The sequence below is a fragment of the Linderina pennispora genome (genome assembly GCF_002104995.1).
Source record: "Linderina pennispora strain ATCC 12442 chromosome Unknown DL89scaffold_5, whole genome shotgun sequence".
Taxonomy (NCBI): domain Eukaryota; kingdom Fungi; phylum Kickxellomycota; class Kickxellomycetes; order Kickxellales; family Kickxellaceae; genus Linderina; species Linderina pennispora.
The window spans coordinates 685,577-698,247 of NW_024468253.1; the positions used below are offsets into that span (position 1 = coordinate 685,577).

Genomic DNA, 12,671 nt, shown 5'->3' on the forward strand with positions numbered 1-12,671 from the left:
GGGTCTCAATGTCAACGGCGGCTTCGAAATCCGGATCCGGATTGCGGCCAGCCCACGACCCCACCCAGTTCTTCCCGTACGAGGACCTGGTGGGCACAATGCTGCACGAGCTCGTCCACAATGTGCGTGGTCCACACGACGCAATGTTCTACAGGCTGCTTGACGAGCTGAAAGCCGAGACAGAGCAGCTGATGGCGAAGGGGTATACTGGCGATGGGTTCTATTCGTCGGGAACGCGGGTTGGTACGGGTGTTTCGCATAATGCCCCCAGGAGCCAGCTGCGGGACCGGGACACTCAAGGCAATTGAGGCAAGACAACGGAAACAGGTGCTTGGCGGGCGGCCACGGACCTTGGGCGAAAGCCAAAATGCAAAGGCATGGCGGGCAGAGCAGGCCAGGTACACACCAGCGCAGATGGCTGCCAGGGCGGCTGAGCGGCGACTGCGCGACGAGAGGTGGTGTGGCGAGGCAATGGCTGGTGTAGTCGACGAGACCAAGCCCAGCAGCGATGATGACGATGTCGTTTTTGTTGGATCCACAATGGCAGCTCCGAGCGAGCCTGATTGTGATATCCGATTCAGAGTGACCTCAGCAATACTTTTCCTGCTCTTTTCTATAGTTTTTTTTTGTATTTGCTCCATCTATAGTAAATTCATAATGTCGTGGCTGCAGCGGGGGTTGTTTGGGCGCAAGCGCAGCGAGTCTACGCCAAAAGAAGAGGCGGCTAAATCGAATGCCAAACCAGAGCACGACGAGGCTGTTGAGTTGGTTGACGCTGGGCCAATGCCGACTGACGAGGACCTGCAAAACATCGACTCGCTGTTTGCACGCATGAGCGTAGTCGAAATGCGCAAGTATGAGCAGAACCTGCAGGCGCACATTGAGAACACCCGGCGACAAATGCGCAAAGTGGCCGGCGAGCACTATCCAGATCTGATCAACGCTGCAGACTCGGTCGTGGCCATGGACACGTCGTCGGCGAACATCAGCAAAAAGATCAGCGACTTGAAGGGCATGCTGGGCGAAGCCAAGGGTGCGGCAGTAGAGTTGCCCAGCGGAGCAGCGCAGGAGAAGCCGGCGTTGAGGGAGCCGCAGGAGGAGCTGAAGAGCAAGATGTATTCCATTGCAGCGCAGGTCAAGGTTTTGGTGGATACCCCGGAGCAGATATGGAAGGCGCTGGAGTCGAAGAGGTTCTTGCAGGCATCACTGCTGTTCATGATTGCACGAGAAATACACGAGCGGCTGAGCGAGCAGTCGAAAGCAGAGTTTGGCGGCCAGCGATGACGACGAGCACACCATTGTTGACCCGCTGCTTGCATTCCCAGTCATAGAGAGGCAGTGGGCATCAGTGGCTCCGTTCCGGGAGCAGATTCTCGCCAAGGCTAATCACTTGCTATCCACAGACGACGACGAGCGGGTGGAGGCATTTATGAATGCAATCTGTGCGATTGCACTGCTCGACGATGTTGACGCAGAGATGGCGTGCACGGTATTCCTGTCGCGCCGTGGAGAGGCGCACAGAGCTCTTTTGGAGAAGCTGACAGCAGCCGATTTTGAAGGCGAGTTGGAGACATTGCTGCAGGATCTGCTGGGAAGGATCAGGCAGGTGCTGACCGACTACATTGTCATATTTGGGGTGCCCGGAGACGAGGATGCAGCAATTGCTGGCCACCAGCAACCTTCGTCTCGGTATGCCTCTTGGATCCTGACAACACTAGCTAGCCTGGCTGCTGATGCAGATCTGTCGATGCCTGCATCACTGCGGCCGCTTTGGCAGAACGAGAAGAGGGGCCAGCAGCTGTCAGCCACAAGCCACACAGGCGGCGTCAGCGCTGGCTCGTCGGAGTCGCTGTCCAAGGTGGCAATTGACCACAAGTCAAAGCAGCGGCGCCGCAAGTCGTCGATTGCTGGTTCGGTCATATCGTCGGCAATCCCAACCAGCCCAATGCCGCTGACATCGCCCGCCAACACACAGCCCAGCCCTGCGTCGGTGCCAATCGAAAAGTCGTCGGTGAGGCATTTGTACTCGACGAGCTCGCCAGGAATATCCGGCTACAGCTCGCACCTCAATAGCAGCAGCAACTTGGCTGGCCATCTGTGGGCCAGCAATGTGTCCAAGGTGGTGCACTCGAGCGGGATCTTCATGGTTGCAAAATACCTGCCGGAAGAGGTCTCCCAGTACAAGCCGCCAATGCCGCGAATTCTGGATGTGGGCATGTTGCAGCCCGACGGCAACAGCCTGAACGAGGCCGATGAGGATATGGTTGGGCTGGAGTACTACCTGAACGATGCCAAATCTCTGCTCAAGGTGCTGGCGTCACAGATTCAGCCGTGCCTGGAGCGGGCAGCAAAGCATGCGCTCGAGTTCTGGTGGCAGGACACGATCCAGGCTATCACTCGCTCGGTAGCGGTGGCGATTGAGGGCCGGGTAGCTAGAGTGGGCGATGCAGCGCGGAATCGGCAATGCAATGTACAGGTGGGAGGTAGAGGAGAACGGGAAATGGACGCGCGGGTTTGCCTGGGCGACTGTTGCGTCAAGTATGGAAGTGCTGCATGACGGGCACAGACAGTCGCTGTACGCGTCGGTGATCGAGCCGCTGCTCAGAGACCGCGCGCGCGCTTTGCAGAGCGCCTCAATTGACTTGGCACTGTCGTCGCCACAGTCGTTCCTGGCAGACGTCGACATTGATGACATTCTTGCGGGCCATCTTCCGTGGCAAGCACTACGGGTGCTAGGCTCAGGAGCTGCCAGGAATGCTGGCCAGATTGACGACCTGGTCAAGGATGTCAGCAACGACACGGTTATCATCCCTATTCCTGCACAGTGCTTAGGTGACTCGATGGTAGCCTCGCTGCAGACGGTGTGGAGCGAGTGCGATGGATGGTGGCGGCAGATGAATGGCGCTGCTGCCCTGCCTGAGGCCCTGGTATGCACGCAGTACTTTGTGCAGCAGTGGCAGGCAATGTGCGAGCGACTCGAGAGGTGGTCAGAGGATATGTGCCAGCAAGCCATCGTCAGTGTTGGCTTGCCAGACACAGCAGACCTCGAAGACCACGAGATGCCATACGAGGTTATGCTCTGCATCAAGGGCGCCTGGACGATGGGGGTACTGGTGGACGTGGCCAAGCATGCTCTCGCTTCCAACACACCGCTGGTGCGCCAGTGCTGGACCCAGCTAAAGTGCGATTTGGCGGCCTTGACAGACAGGCTGCAGGAGATTGGCCGCGATCTGCTGTCGCCATGGTATGCATTCCTCGGAAACGCACTTGCACGGGGCTGGGCGGAAAAGTTCGACGCCCTGTACTATCGCATTCCATCCGCTTTGCAAAAGGACACCACCGCAACGCACCGGGATGTTGTCAGAGCTTGGCTGGAGTCTACTGGTGGTGCAGATGGCATGGGTGGGTGGTCGAGCAGATATGCGTCATTGCGCCGGATAGCGACAACGACTGCGGTTCCCGGCATCCCGAATGTCGACAGGCAGGCCAATGTCAGCGGCCCGGTTCTCGCCCTCATCCTGCGCCTCGAGTCCCAGATCCAGGCGGTCAGCGGGCTCGGGCCGATTGTTGCCAGCAAAGACCGGCTGAAGGCCAGGCGTTGGCCAGTCGTTCGCCACAGCGTTCGCTGCCACCCTTGACACGAAGCTAGCCGAGCAGAAGCTGGCCGGCAGCACCACGACTGAGTGGGACAGGGATCAGCTGAGGGCCTGACGTGGGCTACTGCTGAGAGCCAGCTCGGCGGGGCGGGTGCGAGCTGGTCTGGGCTCATGGACGCACTGGGCTGCTTCGCGTCGCCCCTGGACTGATGCAGCGCCGGTGCAGCGGCTCGGGGAATTTGGTGCGTCACAGAGGCGTCTGGCAGTGATCCTCGAAGCCTGAAATGCATTGCCGGGCAGGGCCGGAGTTGACTTGTATGCTGGCCCGTTCGTGTTTCTCGATTAGTGGCCCGTGATTGGACAAAATGCCGGCCGCATAATGTCTCCGAGGAACTATAAAACCGTCGGAGGGCCGGGCCTTACGGAGATAACGAACCTTTGCTTCGCTTTTCCACAATTTTTTTGCAAAGAATCTAGCTTCATTTTCCTGACACAATGATTGCCTCTGCCGTCAAGACCTCGCTGCGCGGCCTCTGCCTCGAAGCAGTCGGCCCGTGCGCTGACCACCTGGACCAACGTCGAGATGGGTAAGTAGCCGCGGCGGCGGAGTTTATGAACCACCCAGCCAGCCGGGGGCTGTTATTAACAAGGCGCGGGTTAATTGTGTAGGTCCGCCCGATGCCATTCTCGGTGTGACCGAGGCCTTCAAGCGCGACACCGACCCCCGCAAGATGAACCTGGGTGTGGGCGCCTACCGTACCGACGAGGGCAAGCCCTACGTGCTCAATGCTGTCAGAAAGGTAAGCGAAAGGAAAACTTTTTCTGCGGTCGCCGCGCCCGGAAGACAGCGGGATCAAAAAAAAAAAAACTTCAGGCAACTCCCGATCCCAGCCCTCGCTTTCCTAATCCGGCAGTCCGTCCTCGTGAAAGCAAACCGTGTAGGCTGAGCAGTCTCTTTTGGCGCAGAACCTTGACAAGGAGTACCTGCCGATCACCGGCCTCGCCAAGTTCACCTCGGCCGCTTCCGAGCTGGCATACGGCGCTGAGAGCCCCGCGCTGAGCCGCCTGGCCATCACCCAGTCGATCTCGGGCACGGGTGCCCTGCGCATTGGCGGCGCGTTCCTGGAGAAGTTCTACAAGACGCAGCCGACCATCTACCTGCCCACCCCCAGCTGGGGCAACCACGCGGCAATTTTCCGTGACTGCGGCATGAAGGTTGGCAAGTACACGTACTTTGATCCGTCGACCAACGGCCTGAACCTGAGCGGAATGCTGGAGGACCTCAAGGCTCTGCCCAAGGGGAGCGCGGTTCTGCTGCATGCGTGTGCGCACAACCCGACTGGCGTCGATCCCGACCGCCGAGCAGTGGGCGCAGATCCAGCAGGTCGTCGAGGAGCGCGAGCACCTTGCCTTCTTTGACATGGCGTACCAGGGCTTCGCCTCGGGCGACGCCGACCGCGACGCCGCCGCCCTGCGCACCTTTGTGAGCTCGGGAAAGGTGCCTGTTGTCCTGTCGCAGTCGTTCGCCAAGAACATGGGCCTGTACGGTGAGCGCGTCGGAACCTTCTCGGTTGTCGGCGCTGATGCTGCGGAGAAGGACCGCGTTTTGTCGCAGATCAAGATCCTGGTGCGCCCGATGTACTCGAACCCGCCCATCAACGGCGCCCGGATCGCCGCTGAGGTGCTGACCAACCAGGAGCTGCGCCAGGAGTGGCTCGGAGAGGTCAAGTACATGGCCGACCGCATCATCGGTATGCGCAAGCAGCTGCGCGGCCGTCTGGAGGAGCTCGGGTCGAAGAAGCCGTGGAACCACATTACTGACCAAATCGGCATGTTCTGCTACACGGGTCTCAAGCCCGAGCAGGTCGACCGTCTGGCCCAGGAATTCCATGTGTACCTGACCCGCGATGGCCGCGTGTCGATGGCTGGCATCTCGAGCGGCAACGTCAACTATCTGGCCGAGTCCATCCATGCGGTCACCAAGGACTAAGCCAAAGCCTTCTTGTTCCTATTCCCCATTTTCACCTTCCCTTTCTTCAACAAAAAGCCCTGTTAGACAGCCGTTTGCATATGCGGGGGGAGTGGCTGGCACGGGTACTTGCTGTAGAAGACAGTGCGCTCTGTGGCTCCCTGTGGCTCTAGAATTGGGATTGTGGATCGCTGGAAAGCGAGCCCAGGTTGATCCCTCTTTTTGCTCAACCATGAACATGGTGGACATTGGAGCATGTTCACAATCCCTTTTACGCCTACAAAGACAAATATGTATCGTACATCCTATGCAGCAAGGGCGCATGGCAGGACAAAAGGACGGCTCCCACAGCGTACTTATTTTTTTTTTGGCGGCCATCGGTTTGGGCTTTATCCTTCTTGGGCATTTTGCACACTCTTGGTCTTTTCGGATATATGCCTCACCCAGCTGGAATGACTCGGGGACGACAGAGCCCTCCTCCAGCACTACAAACCAAGTATAAATGCGAGCGTGGCCGCCACAGAGCACATTGCAGCCACTCTGTTTCTATTCAGCCTCTCCAGCAACTTCCCACTCATGCCCAACCTCGACCTTAACCAGCTGCCCACTGCCATTCTCGTCAACATATTTGCCACTCTATGTCGGGATATACTTCACAAATATGCTCTTATTTCTAACTATTGGGAGGTAATGGACATAGCCACCGTGTGCCGTCTCTGGAATTACTACATCCCGTCATTCACATATCGCTCAATTTTCGTACAACGGAAGATATCGAATCATTATTCTGAGCAGCACCGAAAGGAAGTCGAGAAGGTAGTGTGGTTCTCCAATATCGGCTCCATCACGTACCAGCAAAAGCGGCGCTATGCGACTGATCTATGTGTGGTCATGAATGATGATTATACTGGCCCTCTCCTGCTCCCAGACGCACTTACCTCCTTTGGCCTCATATATCCAACCTTCTGCCATTTGGAAAAGCTTCATTTTTTTGGCAGAGGCATCCTTAGGTCTGGAACCGACGAGCGCACCCCTGACATAATTGGAGATGCAGTGGCGTTTTGCAACTTTCTTTATTTTCACTTTCGCGGCCTGACTAGCATTAAGCTATCCCCAATAATCATTCTCCCCGCGGACCACACTACTGAAGAACACAACGTACCAGCTGTCCCAACATCACCTGTGTTTACTCTCTCCCCATGCTACCCTTTGTTGTTCCAGTTCTATTTCGAACATCTTCCCTATTTTTATTGCGTGAAGCCAGTATCTTTGTTCATTCACCAGCCGGCAACACTATATATAACTACCCTGGTGCTAGACTTGCGCTGCATAAATCGGCCCGAGAATTTGTTTTTTTCCGACTTCAATGCTCTGGAGACGATTAGATTCCTCAACATACATGAGCAGGTTCCACTTTTTGGTCTTTTGCCTTATTCCGCTGAGAGACCGGTTCTCCCCAATTTGAAGATTCTCCAGCTTGAATTTAAAGAGATACACGGTGCGCAGCAGCGAACTTTGGTGCAGCCTGCGTCGCTTTTACATTCGTGCCCGAAACTCTCAGAGCTGCTCATTAGTCGGTCCACCAGGATTTACCAGGATCTGTATTCGTCATTCAGGGACGCTCCACTAAGGACACTGTCTATTAATGAAGATCAGCGCACGCTCCTTCATATTGACACAGGAATCATCCGCAGCATCGACTGCCTACACCTGGAAACAATTAAACCTGACGAGGGCAACTGGTGGGATGATCCTATACATTATGTATCCCGCTTTTATTCTACAGAGTCTGCTGTACGCCGTGCTCATCTGGGCATAACTGTGCCTTTCCCAACCCACATTTGCTGGTACAATTTGGTGTCTCTATCGCTAACTACGGATGTGGCAACCGTGACCCTAATCGTTCGTCTACTGAAGCAGCTAATTATTCTGAAGTACCTCCGGATCATGTGTATAACAATGAACCCACATGATTCTGACGTGTATTTCTGGGGCTCAAACGACCGAGAGGCTGATATCTGTGCTGCCACTGAGCCAACTGTTGTCGATTCTGCGCGCTTGGATGGTCCACCGGATACGGGAAGCATTGAAGCTATCACCCACAGTCTGCAAGTCTTTGCTATTGACACTCCAAGTCATTTTGACGATGAGTCTGTATTGAAATTAACTCTTTTCTTGCCATCACTTCAGACACTTTTCGTTGCCGCTGAATATTTGGATAAAGTTGGAAGGACCATGAGCATAATCAATCCAGGTGTTTCTGTATCTAACATTAGACAGGCTGACCGCTATTTTAATATCGATTTTTGCGAATAAACTACTTCGCCCATGCCACTTGCCATACATACGCTTTAGTTGTTAATATCATTCTCATTAGCGGCATGCATATATCCCCTGAAATGGATGTTGCAGTATGCACATCAGCTTAGCCAATTCTGTAGATCGGACATTAGAAAAGTCTGTATTTGGATCTGTTGTTCTGTGGGGACCCAAGAGATACATTGGCTCGAAAGTTCGCTACCCTTCTGAGTGTGGTTCCAAATTCACGGGATTTCAGGGACCCATGGACCAAATCCCCTTGGCTACAATGGCTGTTCATACTATTCCAGGCAGTCAGTGCCGCTACTTAGATGGGTATCCGCCCTTCCACCTGACGATTTCTCCTTTCATATAGCACATTTCATACGTTCAATATACGTCATGGAAAGGTGCTTGGAAAGTAAAGGTGTTCCAGGCAGTTGCAGGAGACTGTCTACCCAAGTGTATCGTACCTGAGTCACAGCAGTATTATATGCGTACCAGAACGAGCACAGCCATCAAAAATATGCCTGATAGTCAGACCCTAGGCCAGGTACATGACAATGGGGACTCTGAGCCCACTGCTGACAATGAAAGCACAGTGTAGGGCTTATCAGGATGGCAATATATATTCTTTATCCATGGAATTGGTTGTGTCAAGTGGATGTCGTAATGTTGTGTCTGGTGAAGATGAGGCTATATACCAACATCTGTCGTCTTCCCTTTATCTTTTTATTACTGTGTCTCTTTATGTAAAACGCATGTACTAATAACAAAATTACTAAACGCAGATCAGTTACTCATATAGCTGTTGGTGTTGTTGGAAAACATATATTGGCATACAGTAGTACCCTCTCAAGAGAGCTCTGCTGTTACTCAGCACTGTGAAACCACATTTGCACAGCCAATATTCTAGTCTCCTTACATGTATATAATCTACCAGTGCGATTAGCAATACGCTGTTTGACTAGCCATTTTCTATCCACGAAGTAAGTGGTACTTATCTCCACCAACTGATGCTGCATGCACTCAGGATTGAAGCCCGACCTTCGACTGCGCAGCCTGCCGTGTAGGTTATAGTACATTGATTATCTTCTGCTGCTCTCCAGAGTTGAATATGATCCATTCCTGGGTGGAGAATGATTTTGTGCGCTCAGGCCTTGTGGATAACGGTGATCTCTTCAGATCTACATTAAGGATTTGGTCATCATGAGCCATGGGCGTAGAAAATCCAATGCATTACAGCTATGGTCCACATGCCTGGCCACAATTGATGCCTTCTGCCGCAGCTGTAGTTGAGGTGATGTGAGCGACACAGTGAGCACTCAGCTCTCGTCTCCCTTCCCTTCGTTGAAAATATTTTTCACATCATACCCTTCGCATGAAACTCTTTGACCAACAGGCAACTTTTCATTCTTCTTTCAAACGCTTAAACGTGTAGACGTGTAGCACCGCTATGAACCACGTTCCGCCGCATATCATCGAAGGTATCATTTCGTACACGGTCAAGAGGGACAGGCTGTCCCCAGGGCTTCAGAGCACGATCTGGCTGCGTGCTGTACCCGCGTGCTATTCCCACTGATGGGTGCTTGTCGAGAGTGGAGATATGTTGCCAAACGGTTCCTAGGCGAGTCCGCCAGCATCTTCATCAACCCACGTAAGCTGACCCTTAAGGACAAGTCAGAATATGTGCATACACTCGAGGACATTATTGCGTTCGGGCTCGAGCAGCGTGTTCGTCATTTACTGCTTGCTTGCCATATCGTGGATATCGCCGACGGAACTGCATACTCAGCAGTTGACTCTCTGTTTGCCCAGTGCAAAGGCAAGCTCAGGAATGTCCATACAGTCACCCTCAGTATCTCTGTTGGCCGCTCTCACTATCAGTATAACAGGTACGCATCTCGTCTGCCTAGGTTTAGCCCACGGGCACTCGCCAGTCTAGAAAACGAGTTTTGTTTGAACGTCAGTTGTGTCAGCGAGCTGCTCAGGGAGGCGATGCCAAACATTGTTTCGGTACTGTATTATGGTGACGAGGATTCCATGCTAAACAAACAGCGGATTAACACACATGCGCTGTCTGCGTTTCTGGGCGCCGCGCCGTCAGTCCAGTATTTGAGTATTCATTGCGGTGAGCTTTCGTATACAGCTTTGGAAAGTTGGCTGGCACCCAATGTCAAGCACATGCACGTTTATTTGAGCGACGATGGCTGTAGCGGCAGTGCTGACCTGGCTATACGCTACGCGGACCATATGGAGACACTATCCGTAGATACCACTGAGTACGAGTCGTTCAGAAAACTGTTCATGAGCCCAACAGGCGGGCTGCCTATTGTATATTCACAGCTGCGCATGTTCAAGATATCGTCTTACATTTGTGGGATACGCAATGACAACAGCTACACACTCCAGGCTAACCCTTTTCCGGAGCTGCGGCGACTCATATGCAAGGAGATATATCCATTCCCCACCAGCCTCGTGCTTCTATGGATCCAGCCTACGGTAGAGGTGGTGAAGGTGACCCTGTATGGCGAGGTGTATGAAAGGTTTGCCAGAGATAGCGTGTTCTCTGCTGGCTCGTTCCCAAATCTGCGCTATATGGATCTGACATGGGATGTAACTGAAAATGAGCATTTGTATGTTGACCCAATATGCGATCTCAGGCGCTTACTGTCCCCAGTCCGGTTCTCGAAAAAGGTATTTTCAAAGTACGTGTCGCTCGTCCCAATCGAGAAATGACCGCCTTGTATAAATGCGTGTATGAAGTGGACTTGAACATAGCTGGCGTCGAGTTCACCATTGCCGAAGCAATCCGGCTGATCAGCAAGTTCCCTGAGCTGCAATCAATGGCAGTGATACTGAAAGACAATGGGGACGCTAACGAGCGAAGACGTACTTCTGATGCCGATATCGAGGTGTTCCAGCAAAAGAACGTGCCCCCAGTTAGTACAAGGCTCACCAGATTGTGCGTCGCAGTTGTTAACTTTACCTCATGTTCATACACGGCACTGCACATCTTGCTGCTGGCCAGTATCTTCAAGTCTATCAAGCGAATCGAGATTGACAGCGTTGGCAGTAAGCCCAACAGCGAAATTCTCGCAGCATTTGACAAGGCCAAAGAATGCAGATATTTTAACAGGGACGCGCAAGACCGAGTTCGATGCATGGAGGTTAGGCTGTCTGGGAACCGCATATATTTGGATTTTGAATTCGATGAGGCGAATCAGATATAGCTTGTGGCGTGAAGACTGGAATAGGAGTAAACACATCCAGCGTGTCCCGCTTTGAGTTTGTGTTCCAATATCAATTGTTTAATATTTGCAATGCGACTGTCGTTTTGCAGCGACCAGAAAGCCATATTGGCTCGAATGGCCACTACATTTCCGAGCGCTATCTCGGCGCACTATGCCAAGGGCATATAATTCACAGTCGGAGCACGTATCCAGAATTCACACATATCGCCTCTTGAGTGCTTTTCTATACGCTGAAACTGCAAAGCGTACGGAACGATCAATTAGATAAAACGCTTGCAGAAATGAGTCCTGCCATACACATAGTTCCTGCTGAGATACCAGCGTGTGAACTACGAGATGGAGTATGCTACAGTATACTCGACTCGTGCCTTCTTGGTCTTGTAGATGCTAAATGCATTTACTGTCTAACTGGTGTGCAGTCTGCAGACCTCTGTCTTTCGCAGCCCAGGTATATGAAGCAAGCATACTCTTAGCTCCATAGTCTATTTTGAGATAAAGCCTCAGTGCTGAATCTAAGGGAACCGACTGGAGAGTGGGTATCGGAGAGAGCAATAGGCCGGTTCTTTGTAGATGTCCCATCACTTGTCATTTTGTTTTCCTTACTCTCGCAATGAAAAGTCTCACCCATTCTGAAGGTATAGCTCAATAGGTCTTTTGCACCGGGAGAGTTTGTTGAAGTTAAACGCAGGAGATGAAAGTGGGCAATAGTGGATTTGTTTAAATGGCAAGCCAGCTCAGATTCATAATCCCTCCTGCTTCTCCTTTCTCCACAACTTCATCCCTTGACAGCTTTTGTGCACTCAACCAACCAAATCACTCTTTTCTTTGCCAAAAGCTGAACATTCAACATGGCGACTATTATTGACATGGCTACAAGACCAGGGATTTTCCTCGTAATTGGCTTTAGCGACTTGTACCAGCGGTTTTTGCTCTCAATTCACTGCCCAAAGCTTCAGAAACGCATATTCTATGTGCCTGCAACAATGGAAGAGTTTGGGAAGACCATTGTCACAGACTGTGAGCATTGGCATACCTCCAGTGTGATCTATGCCCGGTATTACGAGGCCATCGAGGAAAACCAAATAATGGAAGCCGTGAGAATGGCACCAGCTACAAACTTCTTCAGCCCGTTTGAGTATTTTGCCTGTGTGTTCAGCGACATCAAGTACGCATTCGACGTGGAAAAGTGCGAGATGGCGGCCAAGCGAGCACTGATGCGCAGAAAAAACAAGGAGGGCATTCTGTTTGAAATCTACTTTAGTAGTGATGATGACCCAGTCGAGTTTCACTATGCGCAAGAGCAATCAGCCTCAGCACAGTGGACTACAGCATTCTTCAAGGACCTGAAAAAGCCAAGCATTTGCTTAAAGAAGACCGGTGGCTTTGTGAAGAGGGGTGTGAGCATGGTTATGAGTAAGCTCTGAACATGGCTCGGTTTGCCTATATTCTCGTCATAGAATGCATCAAGTTGTTTTACTAAATTACACACAATTGCTGATATAAAAAGCAAATCCATACATGAAAATACACGCAGACCTTCACAATGAATAGCAT

The 12,671-nt window shown here is 52.4% G+C and overlaps 5 protein-coding genes across 5 annotated transcripts; 4 read left to right on the top strand and 1 right to left on the bottom strand.

The window, feature by feature from the left end:
* Positions 1 to 37: 37 nt before the first annotated feature.
* DL89DRAFT_139299 (uncharacterized protein) lies at positions 38 to 1,451 on the top strand. The gene has a single exon (XM_040883411.1). It carries the CDS (start codon positions 214 to 216, stop codon positions 1,282 to 1,284), a length of 1,071 nt encoding a protein of 356 aa, XP_040744303.1. The 5' UTR covers positions 38 to 213; the 3' UTR covers positions 1,285 to 1,451.
* Positions 1,452 to 4,179: 2,728 nt separating this feature from the next.
* DL89DRAFT_315118 (glutamate oxaloacetate transaminase-like protein 2) lies at positions 4,180 to 6,042 on the top strand (the record flags this gene model as incomplete). Its single annotated transcript, XM_040891030.1, is given in 4 exon segments — positions 4,180 to 4,183; positions 4,266 to 4,396; positions 4,539 to 4,940; positions 4,960 to 6,042. 4 exon segments carry the CDS (start codon positions 4,180 to 4,182, stop codon positions 5,584 to 5,586), a joined length of 1,164 nt encoding a protein of 387 aa, XP_040744304.1. The 3' UTR covers positions 5,587 to 6,042.
* A 99-nt stretch (positions 6,043 to 6,141) lies between these two features.
* DL89DRAFT_256917 (uncharacterized protein) lies at positions 6,142 to 7,881 on the top strand (the record flags this gene model as incomplete). The annotated part of the gene is made up of 1 exon (XM_040885480.1): positions 6,142 to 7,881. One exon carries the CDS (start codon positions 6,142 to 6,144, stop codon positions 7,879 to 7,881), a length of 1,740 nt encoding a protein of 579 aa, XP_040744305.1.
* Positions 7,882 to 9,263: 1,382 nt separating this feature from the next.
* On the bottom strand, positions 9,264 to 9,806 carry DL89DRAFT_266882 (uncharacterized protein). Its single transcript, XM_040887281.1, is given in 2 exon segments — positions 9,264 to 9,421; positions 9,435 to 9,806. The coding sequence occupies 2 exon segments, from the start codon at positions 9,504 to 9,506 to the stop codon at positions 9,293 to 9,295; spliced, it is 201 nt and encodes a 66-aa protein (XP_040744306.1). The 5' UTR covers positions 9,507 to 9,806; the 3' UTR covers positions 9,264 to 9,292.
* A 2,079-nt stretch (positions 9,807 to 11,885) lies between these two features.
* DL89DRAFT_266883 (uncharacterized protein) lies at positions 11,886 to 12,662 on the top strand. Its single transcript, XM_040887282.1, has one exon. The coding sequence runs from the start codon at positions 11,966 to 11,968 to the stop codon at positions 12,539 to 12,541; it is 576 nt and encodes a 191-aa protein (XP_040744307.1). The 5' UTR covers positions 11,886 to 11,965; the 3' UTR covers positions 12,542 to 12,662.
* Positions 12,663 to 12,671: the final 9 nt, after the last annotated feature.